Genomic DNA, 20,528 nt, shown 5'->3' with positions numbered 1-20,528 from the left:
TACAGGGATATCCTGGACGAAAACCTTTTCCAGAGTGCTCTGGACCTCAGACTGGGCCGAAGGTTTACCTTCCAACAAGACAATGACCCTGAGCACACCGCTAAAATAACGAAGGAGTGGCTTCACAACAACTCCGTGGCTGTTCTTGAATGGCCCAGCCAGAGCCCTGACTTAAACCCAATTGAGCATCTCTGGAGAGACCTGAAAATGGCTGTCCACCAACGTTTACCATCCAACCTGACAGAACTGGAGAGGATCTGCAAGGAGGAATGGCAGAGGATACCCAAATCCAGATGTGAAAAACTTGTTGCATCTTTCCCAAAACGACTCATGGCTGTATTAGATCAAAAGGGTGCTTCTACTAAATACTGAGCAAAGGGTCTGAATACTTATGACCATGTGATATTTCAGTTTTTCTTTTTTAATAAATTTGCAAAAATTTCTACATTTCTGTTTTTTTCTGTCAAGATGGGGTGCTGAGTGTACATTACTGAGAAATAAAATGAACTTTTTTGATTTTTGGAAAATGGCTGCAATGAAAAAAGAGTGAAAAATTTAAAGGGGTCTGAATACTTTCCGTACCCACTGTAAATTATGCATTTTGTGTGGGCCTGCTAAACAGAAACTATAAATAAAAAAACACTAATATACTACTGCTTACAAAAATAATAATACCATATATTACTCATGTCATTACCAATATTTTATTACATTATAATGGGAAACACTCTATATTTTTTGACATGCACATAATCTGCCACAATGACTATTTTAAATGTAGCATATTCACATCTAGTTTACCGGCACGCTTTAATCCTATCCAAAACTCCAAGAATTTTTTAACCACCGTCTATGATACAGTGACTCCGAGGAAACAACGCTCTTGAATGGATCTAACACTAACTGACTGTCTACAACGAGGACTTTCAACTTTGAGACTTCACAGCTTTGTGGGGAATCTAATCTATCTCTCTCTCCGTTCCTCTTTCTGCGTGCTTCGGTTGACTCCGGTTAAGGCTCGAGCAGACTACACGACTTTCAGCGTCGGCCGATCGCCGTGCTGTTCAAACTACACAACTTGCCGTCTTTTGACAGGAGTCTTGAAGTCGTTGTGGCGTGACAACGGCTGTGTCACCCGATGGCTGGTCTCCAAACCAAGTTTTGTCAAGAAAACACACGTGAAATGTGAAACAGGAAATGATACCTACAAACCTACACATGTAACAGCTGTTGTTTGTTATTATAAAGATAGCAATTTTAAAGACAAAGAATCTGGGTGTCATTTACACTGGGGACGATGGGGACATGTCCCCACAGCCTTTTTGAAATGGCTGATTTTGTCCCCACCACTTTTTAAAGCATCATTTGTTTTAAAAAAACATTCTGAACTATAGCTTGCAGTTAAATAACAAATGAAAATGCTTTAACAAAGGTTTATTTGCACATTAAGAAACATGCAATGCAATAAAAATATAGAAGAAACATATGTGCGTTGTCCAAAAAAAGTAACTTAAGCAGAAAAACAAGCTACTGATTATAAAATGACCTAAAAACATGCAAGCAGCAATCATATATTTTAACAACTTCTTGACACAGTTTCTTTTTGGACAAGTTTTCTGTTGTCTCCCTTTGAACATGACAAAAGAGTGAAGACTAAATCATGCCTGCATATGTGTTGCCACATCTTCAAGTGAAAGACAACAAGCCTGACTGGTTAGCTGTACACCAGGAGCACCTCCAGGATGCACGTGCAAGAGCAAAGGAGTGTGCGGAGCGGAAGGCGGCGGAAAGAGTAGCACTACAGCTGGAGAAGGTTTACTGTTCGCCTATCGACGTGAGACAATTGGTGTACCTCCGCCATTGTCCACCAGGAAGGAATAAGATCCAGGATGCCTGGGCAGCTGCAGTGTACAAAGTTGTTGAGGTGCAGGGGACTACATATACAGTGGTGCCACTGGAGGGAGGGCCGATGAAGAGAGTGCATAGGTCTAACTTGCAGCAGTGTGCAGGGCCAGTACCAGCGCCACGGCAGCGTCCCCAAGCAGCTTCCACTGAGAACAGACCTACCCTGAGTTTGGGATTGGAAACTGAGTCAGAGGATCCAGAGTCTGTGTTGGTGGGGAAAGTCAGGTGTCCGGCAGCTGAAGCACTGACAAGCCATGGACCCATCTGAGTGATGTGACTGAGGATGACTTGGAAGCAGAGGCCTTGCCAGACCCACACCCCCCAACCAGCACAGGGTCCCGTGCCTGCTCCAAGGATAAGAAAAGAGGGAAATGTCAGGGTAGACACACCCATTCCCCTTCCGTGCAGAAGCCAGAGAACATAAGCAGAGATGAACAAAAACCCATTTAGTTAAATAGTGTTATATGGGTTATAATGTTATGCAATTGCTGGAGGGATTTCTGCAGCGATAACGTTCCTCTCTATTTAATGGCACTGTCACTTTAAGAGTACTGCATGGGACGGACTGCACAAGAGGGAAGAGTTTCCGACGGGACACGAGGAAAAACCGGAAGTGTCGGGCCCCGCGGTGTACAGAAACGGCGAGGGATGTACTTTTGGGTTATCGAAACGGAGGATATCTCCATAAACCATGGTAAAGTACATTAATAATCCTTGAGATCGGCAGACTGAAGAGTGAACTAGCTAGCGGACCAAGGTGCATGAAGACCTGGGTGACAGCTGATTCCTGACGGTTGATAGCCGAGTGAGTGTGTGTGTGTGTGTGTGTGTGTGTGTGTGTGTGTGTGTGTGTGTGTGTGTATATCTTCACCATGGGGGGAGACTCTGACCAGCAGCAATAGCATGAGTGACAACAAAGTAAAAACAAAATCACATTATATTAGTGTATACTGACACTGTAAATAAACAATGTTTATTTCTTACTTTTCCACTGACTTAGAGGGGAGATAGTAGGGGTGTGGAAAATTATTGATTTTTAGATGCATTGCGTTGTGGACTTGGACTTGGATTAACAAATGTCAATAATCGATTATCTAGAGGTTAATTGATAACGTAATGTTGACGGAACGCAAAAGGCGGAACTCGGAAATGTGGAAGTGCAGCTCCAGACCATCTGTGCGGTGCACACAAGGGAGACGTGTGGTTCAGACAAGCAGCTGTTGAGTGAGTGACTGCTGCTACTAAAATTTCACATGACCAATAAAGTCAATGTGTAAATCACGTTAATCATTTTCACCCGCACAGTAGTGCTTAGCGAGCATCCTCTGCTCATTCTTCAAATAGTAGAAAAACTGTTTAAAACAGAGTGTTCAGAACAGAGAGATATTTGAGGTTTTGGCTCACTGGGATTTCTTTTTAATACTTTTACCTCATTATTTGAAGCTTTGGTCATGTTTAACAGGAACATCTGACATTGTAACATTATAGAAATGCCAGAAAATAGGAGAAAGTATAAAAGGTCCCCTTTAACAAGTTAACTTAATTTCACTAGCAAGGACCACGCCACAACAAAATGTCATTTAAAGTAGACAATGCCATCGTCCATCGCCAACGGTTCCGTCTCAGACGTGTTTTCATCTGAGTTTATTATGGGTCCCGAAAAGAGTCTGATTATATTGAGCTGAGGTGAGCGTTAGAGATTTCTCAGCTGCAGAGCTAGTTTAATGTTTACTGGTACCTACTGGATACAAATCTGATTCTGGGGCCAAGTATCTGAATATCTTAAACAAGAAACGATACACCGAAGCAACGATGCTGTTGTGGTAGCCTGGAATGTGAACTGCCCTAAGGATGAACTGGTGTTGAGCTGAGATAAATGTGAGTCTTCAAAGGAACTCTGTGATGACTGGAGAACAAGATTGACCTTTGTTTTAGAGCTACGACTGCAGTTTTATCAGAGTGGATGAGTATGGACTTCCTAGACCATTCATTCATGGGGTATAGTTTGTGAAGTGCTGACGGAGGAGATGGGGGAGACAAAGGAGAGTCGTCCCAGAAGAAGGAAATGCCATTCCAAGAAACATCTGGTGCATCTGTCTGCTGGGAGATAGTTCGACAGAAGCAGTGTGTCACAAACGAGGTCAGGGAATGTGACAGAGTACACTAGGGCTGCAGCTAACGATGATTTTAGTATTCAAAGCTTCTATAGATTATTTCAACGATTCATCAATGCGTCGTTTAAGAAGTACTTTTGCTAAAACACACGTGAAATGTGAAACGGGAAATGAGCGATCCTGCACACGAAACAGCTGTTATTATAAAGATGGCGATTATAAAGACAAAGAATCTGGCTGAAAGGATGGATTAGCACACGCAGGTAGCAGGGATTGTCTGAGCTACAGAGAGAGATGCAGGGGAGTTAAAAGGTGCAGCCCCCCGACAGCCTGGAGAACAAACGCACGTGTGCACATTTACAGCTTAGGACTGCTTACTTTGGCTAGCCTTCAACTCAACAGTCAATCATGATTTCAGTTAAATGCTTGTTGCTGTTGCTGTTACCTTGTCTGTGGTCCGCAGGCAGAACACCGGCTGCTTTCTGATAAGGCTATTGCCGAGGTGACAAAAGTTTTGTTTTACGGTGGACAGACGGTAACATTACAGAGTTGTTGTTTTCATGAAATAATCCCATACTTTGGACACTTTGCGAACAGCTCCATCATAATCACGTTGTGTTCACAGCGTAAGGGCGATGTGCGACAGTAATAAATGTCCCTGTGAAACACTGTGCTGTATAGTTACATTAAACGAAGCATTTTATGAATAAATTTTATCGATTTAATCGATGAATTGTTTCAGCCCTAGAGTACACGAACGGTACTTAGTGAAAAGAAGTATAATTTTTAACTAAGAGCAAAGAATATCAGGGGTTCAGGGTGATGCCTAAGAAGTCGACGGAAGTGCTTGGCCCTGACCTTTTCTCTTTGGAAAGAGGGATGCCAAGTTCAGAGAAAGTTTTTGTCAGAATGGTTAGCCCGATGTGAGGTGGAGGATGGTGAAGTTATGACAAGAAAATCGTCGAGAAGATGGAGGACTGAGCATGGGGCTTCTGACAGAGAGTCAAAGATCTTGGGGCTGCTTCTGCGTCTGAAGGTAAGGCACACAGAAAAATAAAAGGGTCCTTTGCAGCAAACCCAGAAAAAAACGAAAGAAGTGTGGATGAATGGGCAAGACTTGTACTGGTGTTGTCTTCTTTAGAAAGCCAAGTTCCATGTCGTGCCAAACTGATGAGGCTGATGCCATGATCGAGAAATCTGGACTGGGAATGACACTATTAATGTTCAGAATGAATGAGCCATGTGGGGAAAACAGGTCTATTATTAGACTTTTTTTCGAGTATTTACGAGTGGTGACACCTGTTGGGCTTACCAACATATGTATATATATATGAAACCATATGTGTAGCCATTGATGAGAAAGTGAACAAACTGATGATGGTTTTGTAGAGCAGCGGCAAGGATGTTTACCATAGCGGGTGTGCCGAAGTGCTGTGCCCCACAAAGGGTACACATTTATACCCACTACCCTTGGTTAGTTTTTCACAATACAAAATGAAGAGGCAGAGGAAAACTCTTTAAATAAACTCAACCACGCAGTTCAGTTTCTGAGGAAAAAAATAAACTTTTGTCAAGAAAAGAAATGAGATATTGGGACAAAATAAACACCAGGCTTACACTGACTCATGTCAAGAGATTAATAAATAGCTATCAAGTCTCCGGAGATGTTTAATGAATAGATCCTCGACAGATTCCAGGGGCAATATAATGAGGAGATTAGCCAGTGTCTATCACAGGGACAGACACTCACATCTGTGTAGAACTATTTGCACGATGCAAAAGCCAAGGTAGGCAAATGAAGTGGAGGACTGACTTCTCTCTGCTCGTCTCTCACTTTGTCTGTTCCCGAGGGGACAGAGCATTTGCAGACAGGGCCCCATGGTTCTGGATCAGCCTGCACAAGGAAATCAGGGCTGCTGAGTCAGTGAACTTCTTAAAACCTACTTTTATCAGAGACCCTTTCCTGATCTTACTTGAGTTTTGATGTTAAACTGTCTTTTACTGTTTTTGTGACTTTGTGAAGAACTTAGTAACATGGATTTTAAAATGTGCACTTACCTTACCATATTTCTTTATATAAAATATTATTGTTATTATTAAGTATCTCTTGTTGTTAGCCATTAAAGCCAACTTTTGTACTCAAAAGGTACAAGGTTTTAATTTTACAACACAGATGTTGGGACCTCACTTGATATGATACAAAGAAGCGGTCTACATGTAAGGCCAAAGGCCTTAACAAAGCGGCCTACATGTCAAACAAAAAGCCTGAACAAAGAAACAGAAAAATCCCTCTGGTCCGTTAATCTCACCATTAGGTATGAGCTGCTACAAGAGGTAACCCATTTTCAGGGCTTGAACTTTATTTCCCTAGGTGAAGGTCTTAACTTGCCGGTCGAGGTTTTTTTGTTTTGTGTTTGCCAAACACATTTTTGGATCCCAAAGGAGAGCGTTATACACAACAATCTCATACCTGCAGAAGAAAGATGTTTTCTTTAAGAAGACAAGGATAACCTCTGATGACCCGCTCTCTCCACACAAAATCAATTCCACTGAGTTTGGGGCTGCTCCGCGAATCAGATGGCAGATGGTCAATTTGCCATTGAACACCAAGCCACCAATTGTTTAGAAGAAGACTGGCGCTTCACACACACACATAATATGCAACAGTTAAAAAATATGCAAAAATATTTTCCACAGACATATTTATATATTGTCGAATACAAAAACGCCTTGCGCTGGAGAACTTTAAGCCCTGTTATTGTATTATTTTACTCTTTGTGCCCTTCACCTCAGCTAGCTAGCCTCCGGCTTGCAAGCCATCAGCCTGCACTCTGGTAGATTAGCCTTGGGTTCGTGAGTTTGCCGCCTGCCGCCCTGACACAGCTACCCTGCCTGTCTGCCCTTCAAGCCTTTAGTGGACTGGACGAGGAGCCACCCTGGAGTTATTAACACCGGGTCCCGTGGAGTCACCAGAAGAAAGGTGTGGTCTTCAAGGCTTCTGAAGCCATTGGCTGTCTCAGCCGCCTAGCACCAGCCACCAGCCTCCAGCTCAGCTCTCCTGCTACCGCCTAAAAGAATTTAACATGAAATGTTTACTAAAAAGCAACAAACTCCAGACACTTACTAGAGTTTACTAGATGTCATTTATACAAGTTTACAATGACAAAGCTTTTTGCATTCTATTTAGGCTACTTATCTATTCTATTTTTGCTCAAGTCCTGACTTTCACATTACAGAAATTATTATATCCTTGTCCTCCTTCCCTACCTTGTCCTGTCCTTTCTGACCCATAAACTAGTTTTAGTGTCACCATCTTTCCAGCCATACAAATAGTGTAGTTAATTAATGAAACTTGAAGGTCTCATTAGGAAGCATTATCCAAGGAAACAAGATTTGCTATCAGTATTCTTAGTTGTAGTATCCAATATTTATGCATTTGACTTATAACAGTTCAAAATAGCACTGTAGCAGCAGAACTGAGGGTCAGTGACCTTCTACGGGGAGAGCAGTGATTGGTGGTTATGTAGGGACTGAACCCTTCTATAGAATTTGACCTCTAACCCCTTGTTTTGTTACCTCAGAATAGCACTGTACCCTTCTATGGGTTTGACCTTTTACTTTGCAGACTCAAACCCCTCTATGGTACCTAACAGATACCTACACATATCCTATATAAGCTTTGTTTGATGTACAGAGAGACAGAGTGGCCATCGGACTGGGTCATTCTCCAAGCTGCTGCAGAGCTTGTAATTGATGCTGAACTCCTTAATGTAATAAACTTTTATGATCAAGAACAGTGTCAAGTGGGGTTTCTTCTCAACACATCATCGCAGCATTATTGTTGGGACACCACATAGTCACACCCATTAATTCCTATGTATCATTCTATAAAACTACACACTGATTAGCAACAAGCCATAGTTGACATGACTGTGGAATAAACAGGGTTTCCTGCATAAAAAAACACAAACATAAAATTTGGTCCTGCCTCCAGCTCTTGACAAAACTGTGATGCTGTCCTTCCTAGTAAACCTTTTTTAGCGCTGACATAACTTACAGAGAGGAAGAAAAGAGCTATCTGATTGGCTGGACTGCAGCATGGGGGCCACGACAGTGTTTCCCTGGTAACATCTTTGCCACACAGCAAAAATAATCAAGAATAAACTAAACTGCTTTTCCTATTGTTCAATGTTTTAATTTAGTATAATAAATAAAGTAAGCTACAAAAAATGATGTATAAAAGTGTGAGAGGGGATTATTTTTAAAATTAATTTTTAAATGCTTCAGAAACAATACAACAGGAGAGGAGATCTACATTTGCGTAAATAATATTTTACCAGCTGAATTAAATATAAGCTATGCTATTATATGAAATTATAATCAATATAGTAACATTATAGCATTAACATATATTATACAGAGTACTAAAACAGAACACAATACTATTAAATGAACATTATACTTTTTATTTAATTTTATATTATTATACTAATCACTCATTTATACTTGTTCCTCCTCCAGGTTGTGAACAGTGCATCAGCAGTGGACAAATGTAGATGGCCAGAGCCCGGATGCCATCGTGCCAATATGTTCTAACCGCCTCCTCTTGAAAGCAACACGTTCCCCTTGTTCTGTTTTGCATCTGTTTTAATAAAGTTATTGTTATAAATATTTTTCAGTAATCTTGTTGAAAGTGTGGCATGGTTTGTGTTGGTGGTACCGGTGTATCGTGTATCCAGTCCCACAAGCCACAATGCACTTTTCACTTATCACTGTGAAGAGTGATCAGAATTTTAAAAAGTTGCGTTCATGTTTGTGTCCATGAAATGTAGTACTCCTTGAGAAAAATGTTAGTGAGAGTTCTGCTTAACCATGCCATGTGACATGCTTCAGTAATAACAAATATTACTGGGACCACTACAGAATAAAGACATGACGGGACCCCAGTCCCCCTGGCTTTGACTCGTCTTCTCAAAAATACCTCTCCAAGGCTTCATGGCCCAGGTCAGAGCATCCCGGGCAAGTACATCACTGCCCCCCCTTAAGAGATATTCCCCACTGTCATCAGGCCACTCGTCGATACAAGCACCATGGCATCGAACATAATGAGCCTGAAGCTCCGTGTGGAGCCGGGGAGGGGGCAGTTCTTTTATTGCTGCTGGTTGTTTCTCAGACATTGTTTGCAAAACTTGGGGCTTTTATGTTTCAAGTCTGTTCACTTATGTCTTCTCTACTTCACTTTACTCCCTTCACTTGCTCAGTTCCTCCAAGCAAGCCTCTTTGAAATAGGCAAGTGTGACAGGACATGAGGAGAGAAGAAAGGGAATAAAACCACTGATTGGCAGAAGATGTACCCTAGCTACATAGGCATAGGCAAATTGTTATGGGCCTTGACCCCTAAAGAGCCTTCTGAATTGTTTCTTTTTTATATACTCTATATATTTATAAAACATGTTTCCTTTCTTGTCACTGCTGCTCTATAATATATCAAAATAAATCGGTCTGCATGTAGAGAAGTTGTTAGGCCTAACCAATTAAGCATCTATATTTGACAATACTTATTATCCCCCACATTCAGATTTAAAGGACTATTCCACTCCAGTAGACTTAGTTAAACCAGATGTTGTAGGCAAGCTGGAAAATATAGTCTGGAACCATGATGGAAAATAGAACAATAATGTGAAGTAACGTTAAAAAGCCACTTGCCAATTTGTTGTTTTATTTGGTGGATCATGCATATTTCAATAAATAGTAATGTTAGGTTAACATTCTTAAAGCAGGCAAATACAGTACAGTAGCTAGTTAGCATAGTAGCTAGCTAACTATCCTAACCTACACGCTGCTGTGTTGTATTGTAGACTTTTAGCTAGCAGAACTTTGCGTGTGACTGTTCGAGGTGTCGCTCATGGGTTAACGTTACAGCAGGGAAACAAACTCCTACCAGATAGCCGTGAACGTCTTCGGGCTTGTGGAAGTATAGCTCGTTCAGAGCTCTCTCTATCTCCTGGGGGATTCTGTTAACCCGAAAAAACTCTGCAGCAGAATTTTTAATGTCGTGTAAGTCCTGCTTTTCCTTAGAAAGACGGCCGGTGAACCCTTCGTACGCCATTGTCCAGGTGCCATCACTCTCCCTGTAGTCTTTGTGTTGTCTGTTACCATGGAAACAACCCGTTCAAGTGACAGCGGGAGCCCAGGAAATCAGAGAGATGTTGCGCGCTGCTTCCATCTTTCATTTATCCCGTGTTGCCTGTTTGCCATCTCATAAATAAAAACTGGCTATCTACAATGGATAATGCCTCTATCCTTGCAGTCACGTTGTGGAATGTACATTGCCACGTCCTGTATGTGAGCTGCTGCTTTATACCCTACAGCATCGCAAAGTAAACCTAAATTGTGGAATTATAATTGGTTACTGCTCCTTACCAACAGTAAATTATAATTTATTAACAAAAACGGTGCGTGTGAAACCATTGCCTGGAAGGGAGAATGATATTCAAAAAATAAAGTATCGCCTAGCACGCACACACACGCACACTATAGTAAAGTCAAAACATGGCTTTATAAATAAAAACATTGCTGCAAGTTTCACTGATCAGCAGTGACGTAAAGTAGCCTAAATGTGATTTGAAGCTAGTGTAAACAACTGTGGTACGGTCCCAAAGGGTCCTAATATCAAAAGCAATGGAAGCTGGTATGCTATTACCTGGCTGTTCCAATTGAGCTAAACAGGGTTTCAATAGCCTACTGAATATTTAGGCTATTTACTAAATATAATTAGGCCTAAATATTAACCTTATTAATATTATGGCGAAAAGCTACAAAACATACATTACCTGTTGGGTAGAGTTAGAAACAATCAGGAATTACTGTGTGTGTATTTAGCCTATATGTTGGATGTTTATATGATAACATCTGTAATTTATCCATGTAGGGCCTACTCTTATAAATGTTTGCCTCCTCCATTAACTCTTTATCGTCGGTGTAAGACATGAGGCAAGAAGGATGAAAAAACCTTAAGTTACTTTGATGAAAGAGATGCAGTAAAGATATGTGGGCCTGGGATAACTTGTTTTGTCTGCCTGCCTGGTTTCTTTCTTACTTTTTAACTTTCTTTTAGATGATGCTATTGCATGGGAATCTGTCCTAATTTTTGTTTGTCTGTAAATAAATAACATATTAATATATAATTGATTACAAAAATCAATAGCTAGGCAACCATTTTAAAGAACTAAAACAAAAAATATAAATATTTGCATGCTGTCACAAATTAATTTAGCTAATAAGTGATGTGTTAAATACTAAAATGTACATGTACACTTTTCCTGACAGGTAACAGGTTAGAATTGATTTCACTGGACATCCTGTGATGATGTAGGCTATTCAACAGCAGCCGCCTGAAAAGTATCTGCATGTTCTATAATAAAAGTGGTCAAATTTAACGCCTACAGGAAAATGTCAATAAAAGAAAGACCTACTGATTGTCCACGAACAAGCCTCGTTTACATTCACACGCACTCACATAGGCAGCATTATTTGAAAGGTCTTAACCCGGAGCGTTTCATTCCGAGTGTCGAGTTATTGCAAGGCTGTGAATTGGACTCACAAACAGTTCATCTCGCCACTGTTACACAAGGTCATATAAGGCCGGCTGAATTCCTAAGCATCGGTCAACAAAAATAAACAAGAATTTTTTTAAAAACATGTAGTCTACATAATGCCACGAGTAATGTATGTTCTGAAAATCTTTCCCGTTGTCCTCCTGTATTCAATGCGTTGTTGACGCTCAGGCTTTAGGCACTAGTTGCAGGATAAATAACAAGAAGAAGAGAACAACAACAACAACAACAGTAATAAGAAGAATAAGCTACTAAAAAAGAACTGCGAGAGACGCTTCAAAAATCAAGGGAGGCTATCATCTGTCCTCTGACCGATATTTCGGTGAACTGTTCGTGACCTTAATCACGGGAGGCCGTTTCAGGCCGATTCTAGCGGGCTCCTGCACATTTTATTCATAATAAATATAAAATCACTTAGGAGTCTTTTATCTTTTTTTTACTTTGCATTCATTTCATTAGGAACATTTTCTTTTGAAATGTATTAAAGTGTTTAATACCCCATTTTAGCCTGAGACGAGACTGATGTGACTGGCGTCTTTTAATATCAGGTTTATGCACAGGTAAGCTGAAGCCCACAGCAGCATGCCTGCAACATGCACGCAGAGCAGCGCTGATCAGTTCCCGGCAGTCCCGAAGGATCAGCGAGTCAAGGGCTGCTTCAGGGACAGAATGACGTTTCTGGATATAAACATAAAAACACACCTGTCGCTGCCTCTTAATTCTGCGCAGTTAAAGGTGTTTCTGATTCAACAATCTTCAGATTTTATCATCCAAATTCTGCCTTTTTAAAATCTGCCTGTAGCCTGCTACGAGTCTACATTTAGTTTTTCCAGTGTCATTCTACTATTTATAAGTTTAATCAACAGAGGGCTGATAGAACATTAGGCTACTTTAAAAAATGTGTTCATTGAAATACTTCTAATTGTAAATATATAAGCTAACACTTAAAATTATTTTAAGAACTGTTTAAATTATTATAGCCTACATTTGTCAAGCATGCATAGGCCCTGTGTCCCTAATAAATTACTATTCAGTAGCTAATTAACCCTATGATTCTACATTCAGTTACGCAGCATATCTCATTCACACAATCACGTTAAAACTATTTCAGATTGTAAAAATGAATGCAAAAAATCGGGGGTTTGGGTGGGGGTGGGGGGGTGAAGTAGGCCTATAATTAAATTAAAATGGAGCCTGCGCAAAAAGAAAAACATCACTACAACTTTATGTCGGCCTATAGGCTATATAAACCCTTTTGTTTGTTTCTGGCATAGCTTTAGCATTATTATTTAAGGTCAAGCTGACTGTTCATGGCCATTTTAAAATAACAACGGAAATTCAAGACTTCTGGATTAGAAGCGGCTCCAGGGTCACCCCAGGGTCAGTTAGAGGGCTGAGTTGGTCCAGGACAGGAAGTCCAGCTGTCAAGGGAGACGTTGGAGCCGTCCACATGGCTTAAATCAAGCTGCATTTCTGTAGTGACACAAACGATATCTGCCACACAGGGAAATGAGTATTATGGAGAGAAAGTCTTCATGGCTCTATCACCAGGTACAGGATCACAGCCATGTTTGATGTCACCACACACGTTGCTTTTCATCAGAAACCTGCCCATCCACAGTGGGGAAATCATTTAATTTGGAAACCCAGTCTGAAGCCATTTACCTCCAGACATTTCCGATCGGCTTAAATGAACATTATCAAATATTGCTGCTGACAAAGTAAACCTGAGGATGGACACAAACTGACTTATACTCAGGGGGATAAACTAGATATACTTTATGACCAACATGCCAGCTTAAAATGGCAAATATTTCCATTTCAGATAAACCTTACTGACAGATTTCTCAATCTTTGCTCTCAAAACTCCATTACAAATGACTAAAGTTCATTAGCGTGAGATACAAGATCATATCTAATAAATCAAGCTTCATGTTGCTTGATTAAATCAAGAAATATAAAGAGCTAAATATTTAGGCCTGTGTGGATAGGCAAAATAATCAATATCAAATATCAAATAAATAGAAAATTATTGATGACATTAATGATGTGAGAAAAAAATAACCTCTTGTTTTCCCCCATTTGAGTACATGGTATACTATCATCACATCCTTTAACATCCTTTAAATATCTATGCTTGAACATGTAATCTTGTGTTTACATCCACATTACAATTACTGTATAGGTTAGGTCAAGTCACACTAAGAAAATTACTGCCACCACTGCCTGTATGCAAGGTGAAGAAGTCTCGCTTTGTTATCTGGATCCCAGCGCAAGTTCACCTTCAGAAACTCAGAAATTCTTTTCACACAGAAAATACAACAATTATAACAACTGTATTCCCATGTATTCTAGATGGTACGCTCCTTACCTACCAGAGCAGGACTAGCAGGCCTGGAGGGACAGTTTGAGCCGAAGCCTTAAGGAACATAAAAAAGCAAGTAAAACCCATTCAGGCCTGTCAAAAAGGGACACATTTTAAGACGCTAGATCCTAAAAAGGTGCAGCTTTCAACCAATGAAGCTGGGCCCCAACCTCCTCCTGGATACTCTCCTCTCACATCTAAGGCAATAATAGGGCCATCATTCCTTTCTCCCCCCCACCCCCAACCACCCCCCAGAGGATGGTAGGCTACAACAGCAGGGTGCCTATGGGCTTTAAAAAAAGTGCAGCAGCTGCGAAGAAAATGACGTGTGAGATGGCCAGTTTGGTCACAAAGTGACACAAATGGCATATGAAATTGGGCTGTATGAAAAGTGTTTATAGCTAATTTGTCAGAGGAAGGAGAATTCTGAATGTCTTTTTTAAAGCGCTGGTGGCCTTTGTGGGGGTCCACTAGAAGTCCTTGAGGGGGTTCCAGGAGGTTTGTTAGGTCTCCTAGCAAAATGAGCAATAGGTTAATTGTCATAGAAAGCACTGTTATATTTTTACCCAATAAGTTTTTACAGAGAAAATAAGTTTTGCCCAGAGGTTCCCTAGAAAGATAGAACCTAAGCCAAATGTTGTTGTGTTTTAAAGATAGAAATAATCCAAATAATGTTAAATACTCACATACTGTGTGCAAGCTTGTGTAAAGGAATATGTAACAGAAAAATCCTGTTGCACAAAATCTTACCAAAGTGGCTCATTGGCGCAATATCTAATAATATGTATGGACTGTACACTGAATAGTGTTGAAAGGAACATGAAAGGAACATGGCTGCACAGTAGTTCTATCCACCACCTATTCTGCTGGTCACCTGTTGCTTTTTGTCCATTCACACATGCCATTCAAGGCCCATAGACAACTCATCCCACTGCTGTGAATGTAATGGAGTCTGTTTATGTCAACATGCACGGTTCATTCAAATGAATTCCCGTTTTAATTGTCAGAGCAGTGACGTTAAACAGCTTGCGTGGGGTCTCCACAGGTCACATGAATAAAAGTAGCCTCCGGCCTAATTAGCACATCTTTTTTCTCCAGTCTAAAAAGCAGGGGGCGCATCCAGCATGGTCGCCATCTCTAATTGCATCTAATTAAAATCCCCTAGTCAGGTGTGGTTTGAATGGGAGCATTGGTTGGCATTAGAAGTCTGGTTTCAGAGGGGTATCTGGATTGCTTGTGATGGTGATACAGAGAGCTGAGGTGTTGCTATAGCGTGTTACTGCTGACTGTGGGTGTGTGTGGCCTGGTTTGTGCTTCAGACAACCACTAAAGTAGTATCTTTGCTCAAAGATTTCTTTATGATTGTTATTACTTAAAACATGTTCTCTTTGTCAGCCTGATGCTGTTACTGGAAATCCACCTGTTTTGTCAGCTTTGTGATAATGCATTTTCAGGTACTCCAATGGGTTTACAATGGTTATTAAAAATAGAATAATATAGGTCTGTCAGTTTTATGAAAATGTTAAAATCATAACATTCTGAGATACATGGTTTTGGCTTGACAGTGATCAATTGTATAAAAATCTATCCCGTATACAACAACGCCAATCCTTCATGTGGATGTATTCTTTTATTCTTTAGCCAATGAATCTATTAACAATAATTATTTGCCTGTGTAATATTGCAGTCAGTCTTAACATAAATTCCTCATTCAATCCAGGATACTACCAGATAAGCAAATCATTTATAGTGGGTGGCTGGTCCAGGGAGCTGATATAAAGCCACAGTACCACAGACCTTTAGACCGGCAGGCTGTAATGCAAACTGCAGCACTGATCAATGATTTAGTGAATAATAAAAAAGAAGAAGAGGAATATTCAGTACCAAATATATTAATTAATTCTATAACTCTCAAAAGCCTGTCTATTGTAAAACTACTTAACACAGGTCAGCGTTTGTGCATGTTTTTTAGCAGATGAATTTACTTTTATTTTGTTTTCACATGCTTGAGCTGCAACAAAATTTCTAAATGTAACTGTCAGTCTATCTGGCTGACACTGCTTAGTGACACGGGGATGATGGAGTCATAATGATGTATTTCAAGACAAAAATGCTAAGTGAATTCTATTCTCTTCTGTTATCAGCTTTCATTGCTTTGACATCTGCCTGTAGAAAAAGACTTGTGCTGTTGTTCCCTGGAAGGTGCAGAATGAGCTGAGGGCAGATCAGATAATCAGCACAGATGTTCAGGTAGCTCAGCAGTGTTTTGAGTCACAGCTCTTTGTTTAAGCCTAAGAAGCAGCCGACCCGTCGATGAACCCTTTCCCAGTGTGCTTAGGGGGGTGACTTAATCAAGAGAGTCGGAACTCGTTAAGTCTCAGGAGTGTGGTTTACAAAAACACAAATCTTCTTATTTCAAATGGGCCAACTGCAACAGCAGCGTACAGACATCAGCAGAAGTAACTTACTGTCATGTTTTTTAAACATACAGTGCCACATTTAATTCATGTTCTTGAGCAAATTGTAAATTAAATATCTGTTTGTCAGATTCTTCATTTGGAAATATTGTTACATTGTTTTTATAAGACAAAAGGGGTTTAACATAACGTACATATAAAAATGCTATTGTATTTGGATTGGAGGAAACTTAATGTGATTTCTAATATGCAGCAAAAATAAGTTGTACATATGTCTATTTAGTTCTATTAATTGAAACTTCAAATATTACTTACAACAAATGTTTTATGAGTTTATGCTTGTTATTAATAATACATAATTCAGGACAGAAGCCAGTCTACATACATATTCTGACTGAATTCATCTTTACAAACCACCACCATATTTAATGATGGTTCATTTCATCCATGTGTTAATATCATGCAGTCCCCACAATGAAATTGCCTTTATTGTAGAAAGGCAGTTCTCAGGGACCTTAAAGAAGCTAAAAACCTCAGGACTAAAATGTATCACCAATGCAAATATGACAATCACAGTTCTGTCCAGCTCTCTGTGTGTGACTCATTTCACAATTTCTGTTAAATTAGTAACTTAAACAGTCTATCAGACAGCTAATTCAGCCTGTTGGGATCTCTTTGCTGAAACCCATGGTGGAAGTCCACAGACCTTGCTGCAGGCCTGCAGTCTGCCTCCTGTTTCTATAATTGTACTACCCTCAAGTGATGCATACTGAGTACTGCAGCTTCATTTCCACCATCCCATAACATACAATATACTTAGCATCCCAGGGTACAAGTACAAAATGTAACATGCAAATACCACCACGCTATTACAGGTGTATATAAACTAACAAGACTTTAGGCACTTTGTGTCACCTCCCCTGATGTTGTGGCAGATAATAAGGCAGACTGTGAGCAGCACAAAGCAAACTTCCACCAACAGAAATGTAAATGTGCTCAAACATATACTTCACAATTTAGTATTGCACATCCACAAAGTTGGGGGACAAAAGACATTATAAAAGAAGTAATCAAAAGAAATTCAAAGTAGCGGAGGCCAGCATATCCTGACTTTTAGTCCCTTGTATCCTTTGGGTAAAATTCTAAAACACTGGATCCTACTTTTCCCATGATGTAACTCAAAAGAATGTTTCTGTTAGACCCTCTCTCTAGAAAACTCCACACCCAGTTTGTAACACAGGCTCTCTTTTTATAAATGAGTTGTATCAAACTGAGATAGCCCCGATGACATTTTTATTATTTAACCTTTATTTAACCAGGTAAGCTGATTGAGAACAACTTCTCATTTACAACGGCGACCTGGTCAAGGTAGGCAAAGCAGTGCAGAACATGTAGTTTCACATAAAAGGACAAAGACAAGTACAATGTGATAAAAAAAAGAGGTGAATTGGTACTACAGCACACAGAGATAACAGTTAAATAAGCTATGAAAAGATAAGTGGGCCTATACAAAATAATTACTAATATGTCAAATTATATTAAAAATATAAAGGGCAAAAATTATAAACAATACAGTAAAAGAGATAATATGTTTAAAAATGACATGTGCAACGATCAGTTAATATCACAGACAGAAGGTCTTTAAAAGCTGAGAGGGAAACAAGAGTTTGTAGTTTCAGAGTTTTTTGTAATAGATTCCAGTCATTGGCTGCTGAAAATTTAAATGAGTAGCAGCCAAAAGAGGTGTAAGTCTTTGAGGTGATCAAAGAAATAAATATACCTATTTGAGCGCAGATTGTGGGTGGGGAATGACACAGAGACTAATGAATTTAAGTAACTCAGGTATTTACCTAATAAGGTCTTGTAAATAAGCTGATACCAGTGAGTTAAGAGACGTGTTGTAACAAGGGCCAGCCAACAAATGCATATAGGACATCACTATGGCATCATCAAGGTTATTTTCTCTTGACCCGACTAAGCTCCTTCAATGCCTCAGAAGACAGTGTACAACTGCAGTACTCCAGTCCCCACAACTAGTAAACTGACCGTCATGTGTAAAAGTTGGTGGAGGTGTTCTTTAAATCATACATCACTGGCTAAATAGGTATAAAAATCATTTCCACCGTTATTGTTCCACTGAGGCTTAACAGATCTCTTAAGCTGTCATGGTAGTAATGATCAGCGTGGAAATGACATATTCTGCCCTCTTCTAGCAGCAGAGTGAATGCAAACAGCAATTAATACTTATTTTACTAATATGTAAACACAGAAAATATCAGAAAACATCTGTGTGCATATTTTCCCAAATAATGAATTCTGAGGGTCTAGTATCAGTGATGAAAAATCCCTTTTAAACGTGCCTAGAAATCTGCTACCAGATTAATACTGCCTTAGAAAAAACATTTTACTTCATTTGTTCCTTAGTTCAGGGAAACCTCTGTCAGCTTATATGTATCTTACAGGCTTAGCTGTTCAAAAATAATTACACATTTCTTAATTTTTACAACCCACTTTAAGACATTTTTTTTAAATCTTGTTCCAGAGAGAATCATGTACAATACATTAAACATCTGAATCAACTGTACACAGAACATGATCAAATCCTGGTTGAGTATTTATTCAGAGTTCAGCACAAACAAACTTGCAGATGGATTTCCTCTCAGAATTTTCTCATTGGCTACAGCTGTAAAGCTACATAACAAAATTACAACATTTAAAGACACATGCTCACACTCAAACATCTGAATCACAAAAACTACACAGAGCATAGTCAAATAATGGTGTGGTATCAACTCACCATGATTTGACAACCAAAGAGTCTATACATCTATTTTGTGAGCAAATCACATATTACAAAAATCCATGTGTAACATTTAAAAAAGTATAGCACTTAAATGCATCTCAAAAAATCCTAATGAACCTCTGGCTGCAATTTAATCATTAAAACCAATTTATACGTTCATACAAATAAAAATAAAAATAAAAGCAAAATCAAGCACTCAAACAAAATCATGTTTTCCTCACTTACCCCTCTGAAATCTGTCTCTGAAACCTTTGCATGATCCCACTTTACTACTCAAAGCATTAAAAACACCAACATGTCTTTCCAAAACCAGTACCCCATCACTCTGGATTTTCCACAGACCTAAGGTTTCACTGGGACTATTTCTTTGGTAGAATGTTGAGCCATTAACAGCCTGTGCATTCTCAGTTTTCCAATGAAACTGAAATGAAGCCCTAAAACCTTTAGAACAGCAGAACTGTTTCACGGTACATCTTCTGTCCACCACAAGATATGAGCAAGTGTGTTTCTAGCTGTACATTGATCAGAGGCAGCAGTGGGGAAGGCCTAATACACTGAGTGTCCACTAGATGGGGTAAGATGCTGATCATGATGGTGGAAAGACAAAATGACCTTCCATCCTCACCCAAATGCTTCTGGTCCTCCACACTGCCACCTCTCAATTCAATTCAATTCAAATTTGCTTTATTAGCATAACTGTCAATAAAACAGTATTGCCAAAGCTTCACTCTTTACCTGTGTATGTACCATTAGTCTAGGTGGAGCTCGTTTGGACTAATTTACATACTGTTCGGTAGTTTAACTGTAAACTCATCATACAGACAGGTGAAAAAGAAACACCTAAATGAAATGCATCTGTGCAGGGCACAACAGCTCACTGTATGTTTGATGAGCAGTATTTTTTGTTACTAGATATTATTAGAAAGAAGGTACTATACAAAATACACAAGGAGGAGGAGGTGAATAGATTAGATACCTGTCTTACAGCTAACAGCGTAAAGCAGGAAGTGTGCAGATTTGGTTCAGGGGGTTGGTACATCACATACAGATTGTGATCACTGTGTCTCAAGTACCAGTGTTAGTATATTAACAGGTGAGAAAAACCGTAAAGTGCATCGTATTGGGGAGTGTGAACCTGTTGGATTCCCCGAACATGCGAACCATTGCCAACCAATAAATGTATTTATGTGCATTATCTGGCTAAATCCTGCTCTTACCTGTTCATAACAGGTTCTCATTATGCATATACATTCACTATACATTACTGCACAATCTGTCTACTTTATTGTTTTTTCACTACAGTCTACC

General features: G+C 39.6%; 1 protein-coding gene across 4 annotated transcripts; it reads right to left on the bottom strand.

Moving 5' to 3' along the window:
• Positions 1-1,952: 1,952 nt before the first annotated feature.
• LOC123984284 (enolase 4-like) lies at positions 1,953-10,201 on the bottom strand. 4 transcript variants are annotated; one of them, XR_006828416.1, is made up of 3 exons: positions 9,961-10,201; positions 6,808-7,087; positions 6,388-6,489 (listed from the first exon to the last, which is right to left on the bottom strand). XR_006828416.1 is itself a non-coding variant. In XM_046071087.1 (2 exons), the coding sequence occupies exons 1-2, from the start codon at positions 10,126-10,128 to the stop codon at positions 2,127-2,129; spliced, it is 291 nt and encodes a 96-aa protein (XP_045927043.1). In that variant the 5' UTR covers positions 10,129-10,195; the 3' UTR covers positions 1,953-2,126. The 4 variants fall into 4 exon arrangements, 2 of the variants coding, with proteins under 2 accessions (XP_045927043.1, XP_045927044.1); XR_006828415.1 differs by lacking the exon at positions 6,388-6,489 and adding an exon at positions 6,501-6,658 and having other exon boundaries at positions 9,961-10,200; XM_046071087.1 differs by lacking the exons at positions 6,388-6,489; positions 6,808-7,087 and adding an exon at positions 1,953-2,249 and having other exon boundaries at positions 9,961-10,195.
• Between the last annotated feature and the right edge of the window lie 10,327 nt (positions 10,202-20,528).

This window comes from Micropterus dolomieu, linkage group LG15, assembly GCF_021292245.1.
Source record: "Micropterus dolomieu isolate WLL.071019.BEF.003 ecotype Adirondacks linkage group LG15, ASM2129224v1, whole genome shotgun sequence".
Classification (NCBI taxonomy): domain Eukaryota; kingdom Metazoa; phylum Chordata; class Actinopteri; order Centrarchiformes; family Centrarchidae; genus Micropterus; species Micropterus dolomieu.
The sequence above is the reverse complement of the archived record's forward strand: the minus strand, read 5'-3'. Positions and strand labels throughout refer to the sequence as shown.